Below are 24,437 nucleotides of genomic sequence, written 5' to 3'. Positions count from 1 at the left end.
CGGAGGAGCCTGAGCGGGAGGGACCCCCGCCCCCCCCCCCCATCCCTCACCCCCCATCCGCCCCCCCCCCCCCCCCCGCAGGTCCCGGGGCCGGGGGCAGGGGTTAGGCGCGGGCTCCAGGAGAGGCCCGCACTGGGGGGCATCTCGCTCCACGGACTTGTGCCTCCGATCGCTCTGGGGCCCTGACCCACGCCAGGCTCCCTGGGACTCGGGCCTGGCCAGGAGTTGCTGACCGGCACCAAGGGCCCGCCCTCCCCACTGGAGCACTCGGCCATCCTTGTCCTGCCAGCGCACAGACGGCGTCCCCCACCGTCTCCTCTGAAGACCCCCGAGTCTGCGCCCGAGTCCTCTGCCCCCCACGTAGGACCCTGCGTGCCGACGTCTTTGACGCCTGGACGTTCCCCCCCCTCCCCCGTCCCCCGCCACTGCCCGCCTCGCAGACACCTCATGCGCCACACGCCTCACCGGGTACGCCTCGCCTCTCCCACACGCCTAACCGGCACCCTCACAGACACGCCTCACGTGCACGCCCCACTTACACGCCTCACCGACACCCTCGCGGACACGCCCCACGCACACGCCCCACCGACACGCCTCGCGGACACGCCCCGCGGACACGCCCCACGCACACGCCTCCCCGGGTACGCCTCTCCGACACGCCTAACCGGCACCCTCACAAACACGCCCCATGTGCACGCCCCACGTGCACGCCCCACCAGTGGGCCTCACAGCACACGCTCCACGATTTGGACAATAAAGTGGGCTCAGAGTGAGAGCTGCGGGTCTTTTATTTCCGCGTCGGCGTGGGTGGGAGCAGGAAAGGGGGCGCCGCTCCCTCTGGCCCCACAGAGCTGCGCTCCCAGAGGACCAACTGTCCTTCGCCCGGGTCTGGCGTCCCCTCCTCCCCCAAGGGCTCCACCTGCCCCTGCCGGGAGCTGGCACCAGTGGTCACCAGGGTGGGGCCGTTGGGGCCGTCCCTGGGCAACTCTGCTGGAGAAGCCACAGCCTCCAGGACACCGGCCAGAGGCGCCCCTGTGGCATGAGGCCTGGGACGTGCACGGTGGCGGCCACAGTGTAGGCGAGACGCAGGAGGATGGCTCTAGGCTGACTGGAAGGCTGAGGCGCCCCCAGCAGAAGCGGGGACGTGGTGTGGGGTCCCCACAGGGTCACACTGGGCGGAGCACCCCGGGGAAATCCACCCGGCGGCCTGCATCTCCTCCTATGACAAGCGCCACCTGCCGGAGGCCCACCTGGTATCTGCCAGCAGTTTATGGTTCTGGAGGTGGGGAGGTGTCGAGAGGGCTTGACAAGGAAAAAGGTGGGGAGCCCAAGAGGTCCGTTTGCCCCACAGCAAGGCCGGGGCCTCTGGGCACGAGGGGACGCCCGTGCCAGGGCTCTCAAAAGTGGCCAGGACCCTGGGCAAGACGTGAGGGTGGCGCTTATGCCCACTTAGGCGCCCCCCTCACCACACTCAGGGCCACTGGCGGCAGCCGCGGGCTCCCCAGAGGTGGCGGCAGGAAGCAGAGCGGGGCTGGGGCTCGAATGCGGCAGCTTCCGCATGAACGGGAACACCCTGTGGGCAAGACCGGACCTGAGCACGGCGCAGCCGTGAGGTCCTGCCCGCCTCACTGCGGGTCTGCACTGCTCCGGGCACAGACAAGCTCACCGTTTCTTGGCCTCTGGGGGAATCACGGCTTCGGCCAGCAGGTCTTTGTAGGCGGCAGACTTCAGGAACCTCGGGTAGGAGTCCTGCAAGAGACCGCGCCCAGCCGGCTGCCCCTGCCGGTCCAGCCTGCCACTGCTGGGGCCTCCGCCAGCCCCAGGTTCCCCCCCCCCCCACCCCGCCCCAGTGGACAGTGCTGGAGGCGACCACCCCAGACCTCCCCAGAACAAGTCAGACGGACTTGGGGAGACCTAGACTCCTATCCAGTTTACCCACAAAAGCTGGGCAGGGGCCGGGTGCCCATGCTAGGAGTGAACCGTGGTACCTACAGCGGGAAATGCCAAGTGGTGCCCCCCCCCGTTCTCTGTGTACCCCGAGAGTGAGGGGGAGGACACAGAGCAAAATAAAAAGCAAGGTCGAGAAGAACTGTAAAACTGCAATAGTATACAATAAAGAGGGAGAGAAATCTATGAACCCAACTGCTTATTATTTTTAAAAGGAAAAAATAAATTTCAAATAGTTAATTTTAGTGGGAAGAAGGGAAGACAGCAGAAGGATCAGGACAGAACCACATTTACTTGAATGTACCTTCTTTGTAGATTGGATTTTGAAACTGTGTAGACACTTTACATAATTATAAAATAAAACAACAAATAGTCAATTCCCAAACACTGGAAGTAAAGTGGGACAAGTGAGCCAGGCACCCAGTCGGTGACACCACCCTGGCCACACGGAATATAGCTGTTGGAGGGGGCGTCCCCAGGAGGGTGTGTGCAGAGGACCAAGCCGAGGAAAAAGTAAACCATTTTCAGTGACTGCATGGTAAATGGTAATGCTGTGTTGTTGAGACTCCTGAGTGAAATGTGAGAAAAAAGCAAGTGAGTCATTATGTTAGCATCGTCGAGAACCAAGATTTTCAGTGGGTTAGTGAGGAAAGAGATGGAAGTCAACAATGTCAAGGAAATTCTCTAACCCTGAACCTGAATTAGCAGTGTCACGAGGCGCCTGGGCGGATCAGTAGGCGGGGTATCTAACTCTTGATCTCTGTTCAGGTCATGATCTCATGGTTCGTGAGTTCGAGCCCAAGTCAGGCTCCATGCGGACAGCATGGAGCCTGCTTGGGAGTCTCTCTGCCCCTCCCCCCACACGCACAGGGGTACGCGCTCTCTCTGTCAAAAATAAATAAATGCACCTTTAAAAAAAAAAAAAAGAAGTAGAGGCGCCTGGATGGCTCAGTTGGTTAAGCATCCGACTCAGGCTCAGGTCATGATCTCACGGTTCGTAAGTTTGAGCCCCACATCAGATGCTGTGCTGACAGCTCAGCGCCTGGAGCCAGCTTCAGATTCTGTGTCTCCCTCTCTAGCTCTCCCTGCCCCTCCCCCACTCGTACTGTGTCTCTCTCACAAATAAACTAAAAATTAATAATAAAAAAAGGAAGTGTCACTACAAACTCCTGATATATCCTGTTTAAAACACTGATATTCCTACTTCTGTTCACCGAAAGGGCCGGAAACAGTTCAGGTTACAGTGAACACATCAGCGTGCGCGTCAAGGTTTCTAAACACCCTTGAAAAAGAGCCAGGGCTTCCCATGGCAACGGCTGACTCCAGTTCTGGCACAGGCGGAGCCTGGCACAAGCCACCACGCCAGAAGGCAAGAAAGCCAGCACGGATTTCAGAACACATCAAATGCCCCAGGAGCCAACAGCTGGCAGGCTGGACCTCTGCACGGGAATTAAGGGTAAGAACCAGAGCGGAACGAAACCCATCATCTGGTGAGAGTGTGGATTTACAACGGGGTTAAAACTATCTCAGACTTACTGACCACCCTTGGCAGACACCGTGGGTACGATTCATTATCGTGAAAACTGGTGACTAAAAGAAGGGGTCAAGCATTGATCCTGCCTTCCCTGGACGACTGTGCCACAAAGAGCAGGCGAGAAGAGGTGTCTCAGAGCAGTGTCCCCCCTCTTAAACAGAGGCAGGGACGGGCCAGCTCCTTGCCTGCACCGAAGCCACAGGCTGCTCCCATCACAAAAGGAGAGGCGCCCGGGCCCCACATACCTCCCGATGGGAGAACACACTGAACACCATCTCTGAAGTAAAGACCCTTGGCAAAACCAAATACACGAAAAAACTGAAGATGAATCCAATCAAGTCTTAAACGTAACTACCAATCTGCAGAAACACACAAGGACACCACGAGGGCACCATTAGTAAAACCCAGACTGTGGGAAATCACAGGACAAAGGACCTCCAGTTTCTTTAAAACAAAACAAAAAAAGAAGAGAAGGTAGAGAAGAAGCCTCTGCTTTACAGAGAGGTTTAAGGGGCACCCGGGTGGCTCAGTCAGTTGAGCACCCGACTCTTGATTTTGTCTCAGGTCACGATCTCGCGGCTTGGTGGGTTCAAGCCCCGAGGTGGTCTCTGCACTGAGTGTGGAGCCTGCTTGGGATTCTCTCTCTCCCTCTCTCTCTCTGCTTCTCCCCTGTTCACGTGCTCTCAAGATAAAAAAAACTTAAACAATAAAAATAAATAAATAAAAGGGGGTTTAAGAGATTTATTAACCCATTCTGACATATGGACTTCGTTTGGACCCAAATTCAAGCAAATTGAAAAAACAGGTAAGTGTTTTTGGCTGTGGCATTCAGAGGGGAAGATCCCAGAGATGTCCATACCCTAACCTCTGGAACTGTGATAGTGTCTCTTATAAGGCAAAGGGATTTTGCAGATGTGAGTAACTCAACGATCTTGAGGTGGGCTCAGTGTCACCACAGGCCCTTAGAAGTCAAAGAGGGGGCTGCAGGAGGACCAGAGACACAGGTCAGAGATGCTAGACTACTGGCATAAAGACGCAGGAGGAGGAGGTGCCAAGGAAGGCAGGCGTCTGCAGAAGCTAGAAAAGGCAGGACATGGGATTCTCCCCCTGGAGATTCCAGAAGGAACCAGTGCCACCCACACCTCGACTTTACCCCAGGAGACCTGTGTCAGACTTCTGACCTCCAAAACTTTAAGAGAATAAATTCGTGTTGCTTTAAGCCAAGTTTGTGGTGTTTTTTTACAGCAACAACAGGGAACTAAACACAGATGCCAAGTGAGGAAGTTTTGACCCCGACTGGCTCTTTGAGGACACTGAGTGATCCTGTGTTCAGTATGTGATACTGGCGTCTGGGGTCACGTTGAAAGGGAGGGAGGGGGTCCATTTCTTTTAGAGGATCCTGAAGTACCTACAGATAGGAAGTCTGGAAATGGCTTTAAAGTCACGGGGTAGGGGGCAGGGGGAAGGGATAGACAATGAATCAGGATAGGCCCTGAGCTGACTGTTTTTGAAGCCAGGCAGTAGGTATGTGGGGGTTCATTTTACTATATTTTTGTTCACGTTTCGGATTTTCCATGTTAAAATACTTTTCTTTTGAGGAAGAGAGCATGAGCATGAGTGGGGGAGGGGCAGAGAGCGAGAGAGAAACAGAGAGAATCTCAAGCAGGCTCCATGCCCAGCACAGAGCCTGACATGGGGCTTGATCCCATGACCCTGGGAGCAGGACCTGAGTCGAAATCAAGAGTCGGATGCCCATCCAACTGAGCCACCCAGGCGCCCCATATTAAAACCCTTTCTAAAATCACGACTGGACCTCTCCTTAGGCCTGTGGCTTGGGCAAGCCCTCAGCCCTTCTGAGCCTCAGTTTGCCCCTCTGTGAAAGTGGAGCCTGGGCTGCAGGTCTAAGCATGCCAGCAGCCGGTGGGAAGTGGGTGTGCAGACCCAGCTGTCACGGGGCCAGGCACTCCCCGAGCCCTCCAGGCCTGCACACTCACCTTCTTCATCAGCATGTAGATGTGCAGCTGGGCGTCATCCAGCACATAGCGGTGGGGCTGGTGCAGACCCTCCAGGGTCCGCTCCATCGTCTGGCTGTCGATGTTGACCCACCGGGCAGCGCCAGGGGCCAGGAACTGCCTGTGTCGGCAGAAGGCGGACGGGAGACAGGCCCTGTGGGTCCGGGTTCCGCACGCAGGCCTAGCGGCCAGCCGGGCACCTGCCCCTCAGCACTCACTGGTACACGGCGTCCACCATGGCGCGGACCTGGGCCTGCCCTCCATGGCGCAGCTCCTCGCATGCCTCCCAGAAGCTCAGGTTCTCAGCTAGGGGTCCACACGCCGGGTCAGGCCCACCTGAGCCGTGGTCATGCCGGCAGAAACGTGGCGGGGGCGGGGCGGAGGGGGGGTGGGGGACGGTCCTAGGCAGCAGCATCCCTCACAGGGGCCTCGAGCAAGGCGGGGGGCTTCTCACCGCTGAACTCTGTCCCGAGAAAGGCCATGAAATGCGCCCGTCCCACAGGGTCTTCCAAGAGCTCCTGGAAGCTGAAGCCCCATCGCTCCACGCGGAGCTTCGTGGGCACAGCCACACTGGTGGGACAGGGCACAGAGATGTGCCAGCAGCAGGGGGGTGGGGGGGCAGTGCCCCGGCGGGGAGGGAGGTGGAGGGCAGTGCCCCCTGCCCACCCTGGGCTTACCTGGGTGCGTTCATGGTCCAGTAGGTGTCATCGTCTGTGACCCAGGGGTTGCCAGGCAGGCACCCTGACATGATGGGATCATGCGGCTCACGTTGGCTGCTGAACTTCAGGTACCTGGGGGGTGGGGGGACGGTGCCAGGGGCCAGTGCAGGGACAGGCTGTGGGGACAACGGCACTCGAGGAAGAGTCTGGGCTCTGGGCGGGGGTCCCCAGCCGGTGCCCTTCAGCCCACTCACGCCTCAAGGCAGACAGAGGACTTCACCCGGGCCCTGCCCAGGGCTTTTCTGCACAGCTCCATCTAGGACGTGAGGCCTATGAAGTGGGGCCTGGCCTGGGGGTCAGCCAGCCCAGGCCCCTCTCTCCCACCCACTCCTAGGACCTACCTCCTGCTTGTAGAAATCTATATTCTTGGTCTGGAAGGGGCCGGGCGGGCTGCAATTAGAAGGCACGCCCTGTGGGGACTGAAAACCCACCGTAGTTCAAGACTCCATCCCTGGGCTGATAGAGAATGGCTCAGGCCCCCTGCCTTGCCCCTTGAAGCCCCCTCCTCAATGGAGGGGTCTGGCTTTCCAAGAAGCTTCTGGGGGCCTCTAGTCTAGAGGTTTCCAGAATGTTCCATGGAGCCCTCAGAACTGCCCTTGCAGTTCCCCAACTGTCACTATTTCACATTTTCAAATGTATTTAGGTCTTTTTTTTTTTTTTTTTTTTTAAGACCAGATACATGAGAAATACTGCAACAGAATCCCACTCAGGAAGTCAGTCTCGCTAACTTATGCTCCAGGGTGATCTCAGCCTGTTCTGAGCTCAGAACCTGCCTGTCACATCTTCTGGGCCAGGTGGATGGACTGACCCTTCCCAACACCCGTGAACCCTCAGGATGCCCGAGATCTTCAATTTTTGCCTCGGCTCTCTTCGGCTGACTTTATAACAAGAAAATTACAAACCCGCAATCTTGAACTAGGACTTCGAAGTCAGGAAAAAGTTTTATCTGTAAGGCACTAGATGTGGGATATTTTGCGTTTTGTGGAACTGAAACAGACGGCTCGGCTGCCCCCAAGTATGGACACGTCTGTCCTGGCTCAGTTCCCTCTGGTTCCAGAGGCCACTGGAGTCCATGCAGGGTGTTGGCTGGCTCGGCCCAGACCCCTCAGGCCTGTGGCCCCACCAAGGGCACACCTCCAACTCCCCCGGGTTCGGATGCTGTCCCAGCCTGGGGAGGAGCTCCCACTCTTCCCAGGGCCCCATCGCACTTACTTGCACCCAGTGCAGCAGGTGGGAGGCAAGAGGTGAGAGTTAGCAGAGGTCTGGGAGCGGGGGTACAGGCAGTGGGGCATGACAGCAGGCAGGGTCAAGTGCCATTTGAAAAAACAGATGGATGGATGAGCAGCCCCCAAGTTGGGGTGGGGGAGATATGTGTGTAGGGTGGGGAGTGGTCTAGGGGTATGGTGTGGGGTCCTCACCATCCGCGCTTGCCCGGCAGTGCAGGAACTGCACTCTGGACCCTGCTCCAGGACGCTGGGGACCCCTGGCTGCAGAGGGGAGGCTGAGATGAGGTGAGGGGTGCAGCCCAAGTGGGCTGGTGAGACCCGTCCTAGTCTTGTGTTCCTGCCCCCCACCAGCTCCATATACAGAAGCCCTGCACCCACACGTCCTCCTTCAGTGGAAACTACAGGGGACCTGGGGGGGCTCCGTTGGTGAAGCGTCTGACTTCAGCGGAGGTCACGATCTTACTGTTCGTGAGTTCGAGCCCCGCGTCAGGCTCTGGAGCCTGCTTCAGATTCTGTGTCTGTCTCCTTCTCCCTGCCCCTCCCCCACTTGTGCCCTGTCCCTCTCTCTCTCTCTCTCTCTCTCTTAAATCAAAAAAACAAGACATTAGAAACTGTCATTCAGAGAAAATTAAGAACCTGAGTCTCCAGTCCCTAAGCCTTCTCTCTACCCATCCCCACCCCCATGATTACCTCACCTCAGCTGAGCTCACCTCCCTGCTCCTGACTACTCAAACAACAAACCTGAGAATCCTTTTTTTTTTTTTTTTTTTTAAGTACGCTCTGTGCCTAATGGGGCTCGAACTCACTACCCCAAGATCAAGCGTCATGTGCTCCACCAACATAGCTGGCCAGGAGCCCCCTCCTAACCATCCTTCTCGAGATGCTCACCCGCCCCACATCTTGCTGCCTTATCCTCAAATGCATCTGCACGTCTGGTCTCTTCCTCACCTCGGACCAGGCAGAGCCCTCATGCCCATTCGCCCGGAGGCCCCCGCTGCCCTGCCCTCAGCCCGTGTGCACAGCCTCGGGGCCACGTCTGCTCTGCCTTTCCACCTCCCTATCCTGCCCACCTGGCGCTCAGGTGGAAGAGGAGGAGCCATTTCCCAGAGACCCCCCCCCGCCCCCCAGACACACACTTGATGAGTTATAGGCCTGTGGATCGTTCTCATTTTTCTTTTCCATGGATTTTTCCCACAAGAACTTGCATTCATGCTGGCTCTGACCGCCCCCACAGACCAAGATAGCCGGTCAGCCTCATCTCTCCACAGCAGAGGACCGCACACCGCCTGCTCAGACCGCAGTTCTGGATACAGCCTAGCTACAGGCCAGCACCCCCCAAAATTCTTGGTCTGTGACCTCAGTTCCTCAGAGCTATAACTAAGCCTGACTCCACTTTGCCTCCTCCTTTAGACCCAGAAAGAAGCTGGTTTGTCCTGGGCTGTGTGGATGGGAGGCGGACTCAGGCCCGGGCCTCAGTTCTGATGGGCCCCAGAAATAGAACTTACTGCTGGGATCCCGAAAGCCGCATCCTTATCACAGGCTCAAAATGCAGGTTCACAGCGAGCATTTGAGGGAAACACACTGCCTTCTGGCAAGATCCCGCTGCTATACAAGGAACTGCCCCCCCCCCCCAACACATACACAAGGTTATTACCGGAGGCCTATTCACCAGCCAGTACATCTGCTCCTGGCACGCCATGACCAGCCTGTCCCCCTTCCTGCGCTGCTTAGCTGCCCTGGAGGGAGGGTAGGTGGAGTTGGGGGACAGGGTACCCACAACAGCACCTCTTCTGCCCTGTCCCCACCCTCAGGCCAGAGCCTGGGAAAACAGCCAGGGCTTGGTACTGCTGGGCCTCCCGGGCAATTCCCACTCGATGCCCACGAGTCATGGGTGGGGCAGGGTCTCACCGAAGCTGTTCTCTCGCTTGCATCACCACCAGGTCCCATGTGTGGTTGATCTTCCTCTGCAGCTGGCCATAGTGTTCCTGGAGGGTGTTGAGGTCTACCCTGAGCAACCCCTCTCCTGTCCAGCTCCGGGTTAGGGACCACCCACATCCCCACTGAGACATATAGGGATCCCATGTTTGTGTCTGCACCATCCTGGGGCCTGGGCTGTGTGGTGCTCCAGGGCAAACTGAGGCCCCGGGGTCAAGAGCAGGGCTTCGGTTCCACTGGCTGGCCTCAGCCTAGGGGAGCGTCCCACCTTCTCATGGCCGATCAGGGCCCCCTGCTTTCGGATGTTCTTCTTCGCCAGGTAGATGGCTGGAAAGACAGGGGGCCAGGCTGCAGAGGAGAAATCTCTGCCCCTCGTCCCTTGCGACACCACTTCAAAAGGCAGGAAGCTGTCCCAGGTTAGCCTGCTCCTCCTCACTCACCATAGTCCAGCTCAGTAGCTGGCCACAGCGTGCTCATCCAGAAATAGGGCGTCTGGTATGGTGCAAGGACAGCGTTTCTGGGACCTGCTGGACCTTCCCCACCCCAGGAGTTGTCCCCCTCCCCAGGCCCCTTGGGAAGAGACTGGGCGGCCTCAGAATCTGCCTGTCTGCCCACAGCCTGGAGACTCACACACCACTGGCCATCTTCCCCACCTGGAACCAAGCTCCACTCACCCCTTGGGGCCCCCTGCAAGCACTGCCTCTTGGACTGGGCTCCCTGAGTCCCTACTGCCTGGTGGGGGGTGGGGGTGGGGCCTGCTCAAGTCTGTACTAAAGACTGTGTGTGGGGACTGTCGTGGCCAGGGAGGCCAGGCAGGACAGGTCCGTCGTGATTGAGGTTACACCTGAGATGCTAGAATCCTGTCCTCGGGCCCCACACAGACTTCTTCCTGGGTGGGGGTTTAAGGATTCTCAGGGAAACCATCAGAATCCTCCACAAGTGCTATACCCTTTATGGGTCCCCTGCTGCGGCCTCAGAGAAACTGAGGGTCTCTCCCCTTATCCTGGTCCTCCTATCACAGGGCACGTGTGGGTTGAGGCAGTGGACCACTCCCCAAGAGCCTGGGGGAGAGGCAGTGGACCCAGACCTGTGGTGACATCACCACGCCCTACTCCAACCCCTTCCCCTGTAGCTGGGCTGCTGGGTTTGTGCTTTCCACCTGCTCCCAGTTGCACCTGACCTGAAATCTGTAGGGTGTGTCGTCTGGCCGGAGCACAAGACAGCGGGGGTCTCGCAGCGGGTACAGGTAGCCGTGCTGCACCAGGAGAGTGCCCAGGTGCAGGGCCTCTGCAGGCGGCAGGGTGGTGAGGGCTCAGCCTGGGAGAACCAGTCCCGGGGCTCTCCCTCCCCAGCACACTTGGCTTGGCCCTGACACCTGTGAGCCCAGCCTAGGCCATCAGCACAGTGACCCCAGGGCAGGGGACCGGAGGCGCGGCAGGGGTGGGGCACCGGATGAGCAAGGGGCTGACCCCCTTACCCTCCTCTGAGATGCAGTACTTCTGGATCAACCACTCCACGAGGTCGCTGCCTGCACAGCAGAGATTGGCACGGGGTGGGGGTAGGCTCGGGCAGGGCCTCCATCCACCCCAGCCCCCGCGGCGCCTCACCAGCCACCATGTGCGGAATGACGGTGATGAGCAGGCGCTGGCTCCGCATCTTCACGCCCTGGTCGGGGTCCTGCATACTCACGACCACCCGCTCCATCTGGGCGAAGGCGGGCCTTGAGGGACTGTTCCGGCCCGCCTCCCCCGCCCCGCCCCAGATCCCGATTCCCCGGAAGGGGCCGAGAGCCCGGGATCAGTGCGCTCAGAGAAGATTAACGCGCACGCACGACGGTGGCATCTGAGGCCGCGGCGGGCGGCGGAGGAGTGGGGGCGGGGGCGGAGGCTAGAGGCGACTCCCGCCCCCGCAGCCCAGGTCTCCGCCGCCTCGCCCCACCTCGCCTCACACAGCGCTGTCGCCCCCAAACCCGCGGCCACACTCGCGCGCACCCACGCCCACCCTTCTTCGGCTCCCGGCCTCGGATGCCGGGAAATGGGGGGTATGGCGGGACCCTCAACCGGCACCCACCTTGCTCAGATGCGGCATCTGCGCACCGGCGCGAACGCCGGCCATGGCGGCGGGAAGGCCAGATGGCGGGTGGGGGCGGGAGCCGCCCCCCTCCCCCCGCCCCGCGGTCCGCACGCCCCACCCCTCCCCGCCCCCACGCCCCGGCAAGACCCGCCTCACGCCCCTCGCCGCCCACGCCCCGCAAGACCCGCCCTCACGTCCTCGCAAGACACGCCTCTCCCCCACGAGATCCGCCCCCACGCCCCGGAAGACCCGCCCTGCGCAACCCCCGCAGTGGTTGCGAGGGAGGGGGGGGGGGGGCGTTGCCCCGGCGGTGTCAGCCCTCAGGGCACACGGGGTCTGGGTTCTGAAGTCCGGAGGAATCTCCCCCTACGACGGGAGAAACTGAGGCCTGCGCCTGCGGGAGGGGGCGCGAGGTGGGCCGTGGAGATGCCCGCCCTCGGGCCATGGCGCGGAAGTCAATGAGGGAATCCGGGCTCAGCTGGGACAGGGTGGGGGGCTCAGAGAGAGGAGGGCCTCCAGGAGAGGGTCCTTGTGGGGTGGGTGGGGACAGCAGTTCAAGGTCTCTTGTAATCCCTACCCCCCCTCCCCCAGCCAGCCCACGTGTGACCTCCTCAGGATGCGGCAGCCCCAGTGGTGGAGGGGGCTGTGAGGTCCGGGCAAAGGGCTTGACGGTCCTAGGAGTGTGTTTCTGTGATCGTGACACCATGCGTCACACCATGTTGGTGCCTCAGGTTGGCTGTTGCAGGTGTGCTGGGTGGGGGAAAGATGGCAGAAGGCTCACTCTCCCCCCAGCTGCACAGAGGCCTGGGCAGGACCAGTTGGGGAACAGGCAGAGGCTCCACAGATACAGGATATCTGAGACTGTGGGAGAAGACCTTTACTGGGGAGGGGGGATCTCAACACGCCCACCCCACTCATGGTTCCCTTGCAGCCTCTAGGCTCAGGGCCCTGTCCTGGCCCTTCCTCCCCCTACGCCAGCCAGCATCTTGGCCACTACACCTCAGCACCCCTTTGCTGGACATTTATAAGAAATCCAAACAAGGGGCGCCTGGGTGGTTGAGGCCCGGGTGGTCAAGGTCCGCCTCGGTTTCCGCCCAGGTCATGATCTCACAGTTTGTGGGATTGAGCCCCATGTGGGGCTCTGCACTGACAGCATGGAGCCTGCTTGGGATTTTCTCTCTCCCTCTGTCTCTGACCCTCCCCCACTTGAGCGCGTGTGCTTGCTCTCTCTCTCTCTCTCTCTCTCTCTCTCTCTCAAAACAAATAAACTTAAAAAAAAAAGTCCAACCAGGTCTACCTCTGCTTTTTGGAGATAGAATCTCTGTCCTCCCCTCCTGCCTCAGGGATGCTAGGGACAGAGCAGGATGGGGGGTTGGCCTTTGTCCTGCAGCCTCAGACCGATTTATGTCCACTGCTAGCAAGGCCAGGTCCAGGATGGGTTGGGGCAGGGGGACTGGAGTGGGGAGTCTTGCCTCCACCAGGGATCTCCCTCAGATCCCAGTGACCTTCTCCCAACCATCCCCACCCACACAGGTGGGGTCAGGCTGGTGCCTGGCCTGCCCCTCCTCTCTGGATGAGTGGGCGTCCACAGAAGCTGAAGGCCACCAGAGGCCATAGCTGTGCACCTGGGGACAAGTGGTTTCCCTAACCAACTACCCCTGCCACAGGGAAAGGGCAGCAAGGGTGGGGCCCTAGAATGGCCTGGGCCCCAGCTGGGGGAATCCTGCCTTGGGAAGATTGTGGACAGATGGAGCTCCAGAGGGGACATTCCCCACCCAAGCCCAAGTGCCCCTAGCATCCATGGTCCTCCTCTGTGTAAATTTTGGGGGTGCAGGTGGGGAAATTGTCACATGGTCTCCCACCTGGGCTCTGGTGGGGGTACGGGGGCTTCAGCAACAAAGGAGCCAAGCATGGGCAGGCCTGTTTGTGAAGCCAGGGTGGCAGGGACACTCTCCCTCTTGTTTTGGGCAAAGGTGGGTCTGATCCCTGGGTATTTTCAGAAATGGGGTGTGCGGCAGAAAGGTATAAGGAAGAAGGGGGACTCAGGCCGGTGTTCTGTCTCCTCCACGTGCTCCACTCACGTCTCTTGGATCTAGCTGTCCCCAGCCTGAGACCCAGCTCACCCTCGTTCCCTGCACTGGCTGCTCCCATCTGCCTACCCCAAAGTTTGTCCAGGCATCAAGACCAGAAGCCCCTTTTATGCCCCCATCTCAGCTCTCCACCACCGGGACTCTACTTTGGGTCAGTGTCCTTTCCTCCTCAAGGACAGGGCCCTTCGTTACGGCCTGGGTGCACAGAGCCTGCAGAGACCAGGGCACATTCACACAGCCCAGTCCATAAACACTAGGGGAATGGCTGTGTGCCTCCATGTTGCATCTCGCTCTGTGGGTGGGACCTCCAGTCTCTGGGTATGCGGACACGGGTCCTCTGTGAGCCTCTGGGATGTGGAGCCAGAAGACTGCGCAGACACACACACACACACACACACACACACACACACACACACACACACACGCCCCAGCTCCCCAGGCTGGGCAGACTCCAGGAGTCCCCTCTGCCCACACAGAAGATGGGTGGGGGTGGGGGTGGGGTGGGGGACTGTGGAGCCCCAGGTGCGGCCTGTACCGCCTGCAGGTAACGAGAGCCTGGGGACCTGGGGGAGGAGGGGCACGCCTGCTCCACTGGGCGCCCCCACCCCCACCCGCCCCTCCCAGAGGGCTTCCCCGGAGAATCCCCCAGGCTCTCGCGGGCGCCGTAGGGGTGGGGCAGCTCTGACGGACAGAGCGGGGTGCAGGCTGGGCCGGCGGCTGGGTCCGTGACCGCGGCGGCTGTGCGGGCTCCTGGTGCGCCCACGGCGGGGACGCCCAGGTGCCGGCGCCGTGCGGGCGACAAGCGCGTCTCTGCGGGGCTGCGCGGGGTCCGCGGAGCGGCTGGGGGCGCGCGGCGCGGGCGCGGCGCTGGGCGCGGGGGGCGCTCCCGGCCGGGATGAGCTCACCGCAGTCGCGCCGGGGCTGAGCGCCGAGCCGGGCGGCGGCGGGGCGGGCGGCGGCTCCTCGGCGGCTCCGCGGCGGAGCCGGGCCGCGGGCCACCATGCTGGGCCTGGACGCGTGTGAGCTGGGGGCGCAGCTGCTGGAGCTGCTCCGGCTGGCGCTGTGCGCCCGAGGTGAGCGGGCTGGGCTGGGGCCAGGGCGGCCACGTGGGCGGGGGTCTCGGGCGGGGGGTGGGGTGAGGAGGCTTCGGCCCGGGGCGGGGGCTCGCCCTCCCCCGCGGAAACTTTGGGGGCACTGGAGGGGAAATCGTGGCGTGGTCCCCCGCCTGGGCTCTGGCGGGGTGGGGCGGGGGTGGAGGGCTTCGTCCAGGGCAGACCTTGGCGGGGGGGGGGGGGGGGGGAGGGGGGCGGGGGGAGGCGGAAGAAGGAGCCAAGAGTGGGCGGGTCTGTTTGTGAAGCCAGGGTGGCTGCGAGACCCTCTCCCCTTGGGAACCTGCCCCTGAGATCCCCCCTCCCTTGGGTGGGGCGAGGGCTCCTTCAGGGCGTGTGGTGATCATTGAGGAGCCTGGAGTGCAGTGAGCATGGACTGGAAAAGATCCTGTCCCAAAACACTGTGGGAAGGGGTTTAGCGAGACCCCTGCTCCCAGGCACCATGGAAAGGGGCTCGAGGAGCCTCTGAGTCTGAAGGCGCCCAGGGAGGTAACCTCAGAGCATTAGCGCAGGCAGGGGTTTAGAGAGAACCCCCTCTGTGCCCCAGAAACACTACCAAGAGGAACCCCTGGGACAGCAGGAAGGCTTTCCGAGATGTGAAGGGCAGGGCCTCTGCCCCAGGGAAGACCTCGGAGGTCACCACTCCACAGTGGTGGCCTCCAGTCCTTGGGGCTGTGCCCCATTCAGGGTCTTCCTTCCCCCCACCTTTGGCCTCAGAGTCAGGGAGGAGCCCCGGATGGATGGGTTGCTGGGCCAGGAAAGGCAGCTGGTGCCTCCGGGGTGTCGCTTGGCTCCCTCTCTCAGGAGCCTTCTCCAACCCCCCAGCCTCCTCCTAAAAGGTTTGGGTGCAGATGCTGCTCTGTTTCTTCCCAGCCCACCTCTCTCCCCTGACCCCCCATGCACCCCTCCCTCTCTGAGCACACATCCCTTTCCCTAACCCACCCCCCTCCCTGAACCAAGTCCCCCTGGGCACTGAGAGGCACAGCTGGCCAGGTGGGGGGCTTCGGTTTGATGAGTGAATGCCAGGGTCAGCTGGTCACAGATGCTCACGCACCTCCCCAACCCTCAGTCCTCCTGACCGACAAGGAGGGGAGACAGCTGTCGCCCGACGAGGCACTGGATGAGGCCGTGCCTGATTACCGGGCCCCGGGGAGGAAGAGCCTCCAGGAGATCCAGCAGCTGGACCCTGATGACGAGAGCCTGGTCAAGTACAAGCGGGCACTGCTGGGGCCCCTGCCACCCCTCGTGGGTATGTAGGGCTCTGGGCCCGGAGGGGAGGGGCGGAGGCCGGGCGGCTGGGGTGGGGCGGGGGTGGTGGGGGGGGGGGGAGCCGTCCTGGTGACTTCTGGTTTCTCCTCAGACCCGAGCCTGCCCAATGTGCAGGTGACCAGGCTGACGTTGATGTCTGAGCAGGCTCCAGGGCCCATCACCATGGACCTCACAGGTACTGCCCCCCCGTCCCCCGCCGTGGGGCTCCTGGGGCAGGGTCTCCACCGTCACACTTAGCTGCGCTTTCCTTCACAGGGGAGCTGGCTGCGCTGAAAAACCAGGTGTTTGTCCTGAAGGAGGGTGTGGATTACAAAGTGAAGATTACCTTTAAGGTGAGGGCAGCTGTCGCGGGGGACACCTGCCAGCACAGGGCCAGCCCCCCCAGAGGGGCCCTTAACACCCTCTGTCCCCCAGGTCAATAAGGAGATCGTCAGTGGCCTCAAGTGTCTGCATCACACCTACCGCCAGGGCCTGCGTGGTGAGGGCAGCGAGGAGGGCTGGCCTGGGGGGCTGTGGGAGGGGGGGGCGGCGGCTGCGGCAGAGGGTGGCCCCTGACAACCTCCCCTTCCCCCAGTGGACAAGGCGGTGTACATGGTGGGCAGTTATGGCCCTAGCGCCCAGGAGTATGAGTTTGTGACCCCGGTGGAGGAGGTGCCTCGAGGAGCCTTGGTGCGGGGTGCCTACGTGGTCACGTCCTTCTTCACTGACGATGACAGGACAGACCACATGTCCTGGGAGTGGGGCCTCCACATCTGCCAAGACTGGAAGAGCTGAACGTCCCCTACCCCGGGGGCTGTCCTCAGCCCACCTGGGGTCCTTGTTTCCCCTGCCCCTGCAGTCAGTGACCACACCCCCACACCCTCTGCTCCGGTCCTGGGACACCCCCTTCCTGGGCTGGCACTGTGCCCTGAACAGTCCTATTAAACGTCACCTTGTCTCGGTGCCCTTGGTGTTGCCTCTGTCTGCCTCCCCTCCCCCGGGGGTGGGGGGAGCCTCGTGGCCTTATCTTCCTGGGACTAGGACTGGGTGCCACGTGGCAGCTGCTGCTTGGCCCCCGGCCCCCTTATCTGCCCCCCGCCTCGTGGGCCCAGCACTGCCATGGACGGCCAGCTCCTGCTTGTGCTGCTGCTGCTGCTGCTTGGGGCCTCGGGCCCAGAGGGCCAGGGGCCAGGGCCCGGGGAGCCCGAGGAGGAGCCCCCCAAGGAGGAAATCCCTGAGGAGGATGGGATCTTGGTGCTGAGCCGGCGCAACCTGGGCCTGGCCCTGCGGGAGCACCGCACTCTGCTGGTGCAGTTCTGTGAGTGCGCCGGGCCAGAGGGCTGGAGGACCCACAGGGGCCCCCCGGGGCGGGGGGGTTCAACTCCCCACCCTGTGTATCCGGGGCTTGTGCACATGAGGGACTTCCCCTGTGGGCACTTGGCCCTCGGCTGTGCTCCTGGGGCTCCATGGAAGGGCACCTGAAGCAAAGCCCTGGGGCTGAGCTGGGCCTGGGGGCGTCCAGCCTGAGCAGGAGAGGGTGGGGCTGGGGAGGGAGGCGCAGGTGCAGGGATGACCCTAGATCACCATCCATCTGCAACTCTTTCTGTGAGGGGCCACACAGCATTCAGGCCTTGCATATTCTGCTATGGATTAGAAAAAGAATAGGGGCGCCTGGGGGGGCTCAGTCGGTTAGGCGTCTGACTTTGGCTCAGGTCATGATCTCACAGTTTGTGAGTTCGAACCCTGCGTGGGGCTCTGTGCTGACAGCTCGGAGCCTGGAGCCTGCTTCGGATTCTGTGTCTCCCCCTCTGCCCCTCCCCAACTTGAGAGTGCGCGCGCGCGCTCTCTCTCTCTCTCTCTCTCTCTCTCGCGCGCGCGCGTGCTCGCTGTCTCTAAATAAACATTAAATAAATAAACATTAAAGAAGACATGTTTTTAATGTTTATTTATGTTGAGAGAGCAAGCACGTGAGCAGGAGAGGGGAAGAGAGAGAGGGAGAGAGAGAGAGAATCCCAAGCAGGCTTTGCACTGTTATCTCAGAGCCCGATGTGGGGCTCGATCCCATGAATCGTGAGATCATGACCCCAGCCAAATTCAAGAGTCAGACAGCCAACCAACTGAGCCCCCCCAGACTCCCCTCTTCGGTGGATTCTTGCAAAAGTTTACACACGTGAAAGTCATTCCTAGATGGCAGGCTTCCGGAAGCAGACACAGGTGGCCAGGGAGCAGCAGCTGGAGGGTTCTTCTCAAACTCACTGTCAGGGCGGTGCTGGCCGCTGCACGCCCCCCCCCACCCCCACCGCCCGCCGCCCCCCGGTGTGGGACCTTGAGTCTGGCTCTGCCGCAGAGGGTCAGATGGGCCTCCAAAGGATTCGGGAAGCGTGGATAGGAGTGCTCTCTGCCAGACCTGACTGATCCCAAGGTTCTGGCTGGGAGGGAGCAGGAGCCGAGGCTGGGGCTGTGGAGGCCGGTCGGGGACACTCATGGCCCTGTCCCCCAGATGCCCCATGGTGTGGGCACTGCAAGGCACTGGCCCCCGAATACAGCAAGGCCGCAGCCCTGCTGGCGGCAGAGTCAGCCAAAGCCAGGCTGGCCAAGGTGGACGGGCCTGCAGAGACAGAGCTGACGGAGGAGTTTGCCGTGACCACATACCCCACACTCAAGTTCTTCCGCGATGGGAACCGTACACACCCGGAGGAGTACACCGGTAGGGGGAGCAGGCACGAGGGGGGCGGGGGCGGGGGGCTGGGCCCGGGCTGAGGGGACTCTTTGCAGGCCCCAGAGAGGCTGAGGGCATCGCTGAATGGCTGAGGCGGCGGGCGGGGCCCAGTGCCACCCGGCTGGAGGACGAGGACGGTGCCCAGGCACTGATTGACGGCCGGGACGTCGTGGTCATTGGCTTCTTCCAGGTGAGCTGGCGGTACTGGGGTCCAGGCCATGGGAGCAGGGCCCGAGGTGCCAGCTGACCTCACAGGCTTGGGGCTCCTTAGGACCTGCGGGACGAGGACGTGGCTACCTTCCTGGCCCTGGCCCAGGATGCCCTGGACATGACCTTCGGCCTCACGGACCAGCCAAAGCTCTTTCAGAAGTTTGGCCTCACCAAGGACACCGTGGTGCTCTTCAAGAAGGTGGGTCAGGGCCAAGGTGGGGGTCGGGGCTCAGGGCCGTGGCTCCTGCTGACCCCCGCTGAGTTGTCCAGTTTGACGAGGGCCGGGCAGACTTCCCAGTGGACGAAGAGCTGGGTCTGGATCAGGGCGACCTGTCGCACTTCCTCCTCACGCACAGCATGCGTCTGGTCACAGAATTCAACAGCCAGGTGAGATGGACTGTAGGTGCGTTTGCAGGGGTGGGGTCGTGTCCAGGGGAGCCAGCCCCCACGAGTGCGGTTTGCCCTTGCAGACATCGCCTAAGATCTTTTCGGCCAGGATCCTCAACCACCTGCTGCTGTTTGTCAACCAGACACTGGCCTCCCACCAGGAGCTGCTGGCTGGCTTCGGGGAGGCAGCTCCCCCATTCCGGGGGCAGGTACCGGCTGGGACGGGGGGAGGCAGGGTGGTGGGGATGTGGGCTGACCGGCACCGACTCCCTGCCGGCAGGTGCTGTTCGTGGTCGTGGACGTCGGTGCCGACAATGGCCACGTGCTGCAGTACTTCGGCCTCAAGGCTGAGGAGGCCCCCACCCTGCGCTTCATCAACATGGAGACCACCAAGAAGTACGCACCTGCACACGGGGGGCCGCTCACTGCAGCCTCCGTCACCGCCTTCTGCCACGCGGTCCTTGGCGGCGAGGTCAAGGTCTGCTGCTGAACTGCCCACCCGGGAAAGGGGGGGGGGGCGGCGGGAGGGGAGCAGCAGTGCCCAGGAGAGCCCCCCAGTGAACCACCCGGCCTGGTTTCCCCCAGCCCTACCTCCTGAGCCAGGAGCTGCCCCCTGACTGGGATCAGCGGCCGGTCAAGACCCTCGTGGGCAAGAATTTTGAGCAGGTGGCTTTCGATGAAACCAAGAATGTGTTCATCAAGTTTTGTGAGTGTAGCGGGCCACGGGTGGTGGGCGGCGGGCAGGTGGGGGCCTCTGCCGGCTGTGCCAACGCCCCGCTGTCCTAGACGCCCCTTGGTGCACCCACTGCAAGGAGATGGCTGCGGCCTGGGAGGCCCTGGCCGAGAAGTACAAGGACCACAAGGACATCATCATTGCGGAACTGGACGCCACAGCCAACGAGCTGGAGGCTTTCCCTGTGCACGGCTTCCCTACCCTCAAGTTCTTCCCCGCGGGGCCGGGTCGCAAGGTGAGGTAGGGCAAGAGACGCCGTCTTCCTCTGTCTGCGGCTTGGTCCGCACCTTCCTCGGACCTTGGCCGTGGCCAAGAGATAGGGCAGGGCCTCCGGCGGCAGGGCCTGGGAGGATGTGGCCAGGGTGCAGGGCCGGGTGAGGCGTGTTCTCCAGCGCCTCGTGTCCCTCCTTAGGTGATTGAATACAAAAGCACCAGGGACCTGGAGACCTTCTCCAAGTTCCTGGACAACGGGGGTGAGCTGCCCGCAGAGGAGCCTGCAGAGGAGCCCGCAGCCCCCTTCCCGGTGGGTGCCTCTTTCCCAAGGTTCCCAGTCTCTGGACGTGGCAGTGAGGGTGCCAGGGGCTGGGGTGAGTCAAGGGCACAGCTTCTAGCCGGGGCTCTGTGACCCTTTCCAGGAGACCCCAGCCAATTCCACCACGGAGCCCAAAGAGGAGCTGTAGTCGCCCCCCCCCAACATCACCGTCTGGTGCCCCCACACCAGATGGTTCACTGAGGAGCCAGTGAATAAAGAGCTTTTGACCCTGCACTGTGTGTGTGGTTCCTGAGCACGGCCGGCCCCCTGGCCCCCCAAGAACCTCCTGGGCCCGTTCCATCTTGAATGTGTCCTAGCCCTTGTCCCCAGCCCTTCTGGGTGGGTCTCTGACCCAGATCTGGGTCTGGGAACCCACCCTCTCCAGAGCTGTCAGTGTGCCTCCACCGGACACCCACACACACACAGGGGACCCTCGGAGGCCTGAAGTGCCGTGGTGGACGATGGCAAGAAGGCCACCAGGCTCCACCCACAGAAAACAGGTGTCTCCATCGCCGGAGAAGGTTCAAAAATGATTTTATTCCATTATTATCCAAGTACCTTTGAAAAGATAATTGTACAAGTCAGCGCATGAAAAATGGGCTGGGGCAGCCCCCTCCACCCCGCTGGCCCTGGCCTGAGAAATGTACATATTTACAGGGGCCCTTAAAGGGGAGGTGGGGGGGGGGGGCCCGGGACCCGCTGAGCCCGCGCTCTGGAAACGGAGGGTGGAGGAGGGAGAGCGCTCCGGGCTCTGGCGCCGGATCCACACAGTGGCAGGCAAGAGACAAGCTGTGTTGAAGGCACTCGGTGACATGTACAATTTACAGAGGCCCCCGCGGGGCCCCTGGCCCCCCAGGCCCGGGGCAGGGTGCGGCGGACGAGTCCCAGGGGGAGGGGCAGAGCCTGCAGTGTGAGCACGGGGCGAGGAGCGGGCGGGCCTGCCCACGGTCAGCAGCAGGGCGACACGGAGGGCGGTCGAGGTGGCCCTGGGGTGGGCTCCCCGCCCAGGCGGACCGAGTATTGCTGAGGAGTGGACCGCGCACCCTCCTCGTCAGCTGCAGGACGGAGGCCTGTGGGACCCGCAGAGGGACCCCTGCCCGTCCGGACACAGATGGCCCAAAGAGGCGGGTGGCCTTCTGCCAGTAGTTGTGTTGTCTGCATACACGCCAAGCAGGTGACCCACAGGACCCTCGGAGGCCACCCTGGCCCCTGCCTGACGAGGGCCCAACCTGGCGCGGAGGCCCGGCTGGCGGGTCAGTCCACCTTCTCCACCTTGCCGATGATCTTCTCCTCAAAGACCGGCAGGACGGTCTCATCTTCCCGAACCTCCTCAAACACCACGCCGCAGTCGAACTCGTCGCTCACCTTCTTAAAGTAGTATCTGGAGGACGCGGGCCAGAGGCGGTGAGAGGAGGTGAGGGCCTCGTCCCCTCCTCTGCTGGCCCAGCGGCCTCACCTCCCCTCCGGTGCACACAGACGCCGCAGGGCCCCGGCCGCCAACACGTGTGCTGCCCACTGCAGGGTCTCCCGCGCCGCCCGGCCCTCACCTGTAGTTGCCCTTCCTCGTCAGCAGCTCCTTGAACTGGCCCAGAGTGACGGCTCGGCCCCGCACCAGGGTCCGGTACGGGATGGGCTCCCCGCAGAAGTAATAGGCCACCACGATGCTGTCACACGGCTGGGCGCTCCCACTGCCCGCCTTCCTCTGCGACTTCGACCTGGGGGCAGAGGCACAGCGGTGACCACTGGGCTTGGGGTCACACAGGACACACCCCAAAGGGCTTCGGGCCCCCTACAAACAGGGGATAAGGACTAGAGAGGATGAGCCGGCCTGGCCGTGTGCAAAACACCACGAGTGCGAAAGCCCGGATACCCCTCACCCGCAGCGCCCTGTGGCCTCACTCCGTGTGGGGCCTCAACCAGAGGCTCCGGTCCGGCCACACTCTCCGAAATCTACAGCATGGATGCCAGCTCATCTCCCCTCATGCCCGTGGCCTCCAGCCTCCCTGTGTCCTGAGCTGGCTGGAGCATGTCACCTCCTACCCAGACCACACGAACGTGGCTTCTCAGGGCCAGAACCCATGGTGGATTCCACCGCGAGGCGTGGGAAAAAACACCTAGGTTACTGGAAAAAACGCAGCCCCCACCTCTAGGCTGGGCTATGCTACCTGTACCTTAGGAGAGGCCTGAAGCCCTAAAGCTTCAGAAACTCTGAAGGCCAGAGGCTGGGCGAATGGCACCGTGCATGGGTCTGGAAATGAGCCTGCCCACCCCCCTACCCCCCGCAGACAGCTAGTCTGAAGAGCAGAGGCAGTGGCCGGCCAGATTTGCAGGGAGGGGCGTGAGGCCAGCACGGTCTCCTGCCCGGGACCACTCCGAAGGGCCATCTGTACTGATGGGTGACGAGACCGCACAGGCAGCGCGCCCTCCGTCCCGTAGTGGTCCCCGTCCCTGTGACCGCCCCGGAGCTGCCCAGGTGTGCTCGGACACAGCCCCTGGCCCCCGCCAGCCACCCCGCCAGGAGCGGGTGCGGCATCATGTCAGGAAGGCCTCCTGAGCTCACAACGGGACCCCCTGTCTCCCTGGTGCTCCGGGAGATAGAGGGGGCGGTTCCTTGGGCTAGCTGGCCGTCTGCTGCTCAAGCCGGGCTCCTGGGCGCCTGCTTTCCTTCCCTGAGTGCTGCAACCTAACACAGTGGCGAGGGTCCTCTGCAGAAGGGATGCAGGGCCCTTCCCCGCCCAGAGACCACCCTCGAGGAGTGGCCTGGTGGGGAAGCTCTGAGTCACTCAGGCATCCGGCTGGACGTGATGAGCCACTGTGTGGGGTGAGGTGGGGGACCCCGTTTCTGCTCCGTTCTGAGCAGAGGCACAGGGGTTGGGTGGCCGGCACCGTCTACATGCGGGCCCCAATACCCGCCCTGCACCACGCCCGCCTGGGGAGCGGACACACCAAGCACCTGTTCCCACGTTCCACGCAAGAACAGAGCTAGACAGACTCCGTGTGCTCACGGCACCCGGACACGCACGCCCGCGGTGCTGGGCCAGGAGAGGCACCACCAGTCGCAGACCGCCGAGCCCCAATGCCCGGCCGGGAAGCTCAGGAAAGTAAAGGCGGGTGGGCACACGGGGCCAGAGCGGAGGCAGCAGGTCAGAGCTCCCTCCCTGGCCCGGTGGCCACGTGTCACACAGGACGGCCCACGTCTCCTCTGACAGAGACCGGAAGCTTGAGGCCGGCTCCAGCTCTTCCGGCGCGACGCCCCAGATCCTGGGAACAGCAGCTCCCCCGCGGGAGGCGGGGTAAGCGGTACCGAGACCCTCGGGGGGCGCACGTACTCTGTCTCCGAGAGCTCCAAGTCGGACACGGCTGGCACCACGCTCAGCACAGGTGTGCACGCTGGCCTGACACAGGAGCGCCCCCGCTGGATGACCTCCTGCACATACCTAGGGAACAACCACGGCGGTGAGCTGCACGTGCTGGGGTCGGGCCTCCGCCAAGGCTCCGACGTGACAGTGGGGCCACAGACAGGCAGACGGAGCAGGGGCCCCGGGGAGGGTCCGTCACCGCCGAACCAGGCTCCCACCGTGTGGGGCGGACAAAACACCACACCACACGACGGGGGCTTCCAGGGCTCCGTCGGGGCCGGTCAGGAAACGCGAGGCTCCAGTTAATCCAGAGTTCCTGGACTCCTCGGCGGATGACACTCCGGGGAAGCACCGACCCGTCCTCCACACTGAAAAGAGCCTTCGGGGACGGCCTGGCTCCGGCCTTGTCCGCGTGCTCGTCCTTGTCCGCGCTCTGCTGCTGCTCCATCCCGAGCAGCTTTCCCAACAGCTGTCCGCCCCGGACGCGATGTTGTGCAGCCCTGACGGTGACTTCTCTTCCGCCAGCCGGGGCGGGGTGGGGGTGGGTCACCCCACAAGGAACTCGGACCTCCATCCGTGTCTGCAGTCGCTTACAAAAGGCCCA

General features: G+C 62.2%; 4 protein-coding genes across 15 annotated transcripts in view; 2 read left to right on the top strand and 2 right to left on the bottom strand.

The window, feature by feature from the left end:
• Window positions 1–770: 770 nt before the first annotated feature.
• On the bottom strand, window positions 771–11,551 carry RGS11 (regulator of G protein signaling 11). 8 transcript variants are annotated; one of them, XM_058710128.1, is made up of 17 exons: window positions 11,444–11,551; window positions 10,981–11,077; window positions 10,851–10,901; window positions 10,554–10,660; window positions 9,814–9,865; window positions 9,642–9,700; window positions 9,347–9,423; window positions 9,093–9,174; window positions 7,631–7,699; window positions 6,554–6,631; window positions 6,407–6,468; window positions 6,171–6,284; window positions 5,948–6,063; window positions 5,712–5,799; window positions 5,476–5,614; window positions 1,667–1,749; window positions 771–1,573 (listed from the first exon to the last, which is right to left on the bottom strand). In XM_058710128.1, the coding sequence occupies exons 1-17, from the start codon at window positions 11,486–11,488 to the stop codon at window positions 1,450–1,452; spliced, it is 1,443 nt and encodes a 480-aa protein (XP_058566111.1). In that variant the 5' UTR covers window positions 11,489–11,551; the 3' UTR covers window positions 771–1,449. The 8 variants fall into 8 exon arrangements, with proteins under 8 accessions (XP_058566111.1, XP_058566113.1, XP_058566114.1 ...); XM_058710130.1 differs by having other exon boundaries at window positions 6,554–6,583; XM_058710131.1 differs by lacking the exon at window positions 7,631–7,699.
• Window positions 11,552–14,118: 2,567 nt separating this feature from the next.
• ARHGDIG (Rho GDP dissociation inhibitor gamma) lies at window positions 14,119–16,856 on the top strand. Its single transcript, XM_058710143.1, has 6 exons — window positions 14,119–14,609; window positions 15,715–15,894; window positions 16,006–16,089; window positions 16,170–16,246; window positions 16,329–16,392; window positions 16,489–16,856. The coding sequence occupies exons 1-6, from the start codon at window positions 14,537–14,539 to the stop codon at window positions 16,686–16,688; spliced, it is 678 nt and encodes a 225-aa protein (XP_058566126.1). The 5' UTR covers window positions 14,119–14,536; the 3' UTR covers window positions 16,689–16,856.
• A 30-nt stretch (window positions 16,857–16,886) lies between these two features.
• PDIA2 (protein disulfide isomerase family A member 2) lies at window positions 16,887–20,708 on the top strand. Of its 2 annotated transcripts, XM_058710126.1 has the most exons (11): window positions 16,887–17,211; window positions 18,394–18,600; window positions 18,669–18,802; window positions 18,884–19,021; window positions 19,093–19,209; window positions 19,293–19,418; window positions 19,490–19,687; window positions 19,795–19,915; window positions 19,996–20,177; window positions 20,355–20,465; window positions 20,578–20,708. In XM_058710126.1, the coding sequence occupies exons 1-11, from the start codon at window positions 17,013–17,015 to the stop codon at window positions 20,620–20,622; spliced, it is 1,578 nt and encodes a 525-aa protein (XP_058566109.1). In that variant the 5' UTR covers window positions 16,887–17,012; the 3' UTR covers window positions 20,623–20,708. The 2 variants fall into 2 exon arrangements, with proteins under 2 accessions (XP_058566109.1, XP_058566110.1); XM_058710127.1 differs by lacking the exon at window positions 19,293–19,418.
• A 283-nt stretch (window positions 20,709–20,991) lies between these two features.
• AXIN1 (axin 1) overlaps window positions 20,992–24,437 on the bottom strand; it is a 64,160-nt gene continuing 60,714 nt past the window's right edge. For 2 of the 4 annotated variants that reach the window (XM_058710118.1, XM_058710120.1), the window contains 3 exons: window positions 23,804–23,911; window positions 22,022–22,189; window positions 20,992–21,855 (listed from right to left, as the gene is read on the bottom strand). In XM_058710118.1, coding sequence (XP_058566101.1) covers window positions 21,729–21,855; window positions 22,022–22,189; window positions 23,804–23,911 — 403 coding nt within the window. In that variant the 3' untranslated portion in view covers window positions 20,992–21,728. The remainder of the gene's footprint in view (window positions 21,856–22,021; window positions 22,190–23,803; window positions 23,912–24,437) is intronic. The other 2 variants (XM_058710119.1, XM_058710121.1) reach the window with 1 other exon arrangement.

Source organism: Neofelis nebulosa, chromosome 18 (genome assembly GCF_028018385.1).
Source record: "Neofelis nebulosa isolate mNeoNeb1 chromosome 18, mNeoNeb1.pri, whole genome shotgun sequence".
Classification (NCBI taxonomy): Eukaryota; Metazoa; Chordata; class Mammalia; order Carnivora; family Felidae; genus Neofelis; species Neofelis nebulosa.
The sequence above is the reverse complement of the archived record's forward strand: the minus strand, read 5'-3'. Positions and strand labels throughout refer to the sequence as shown.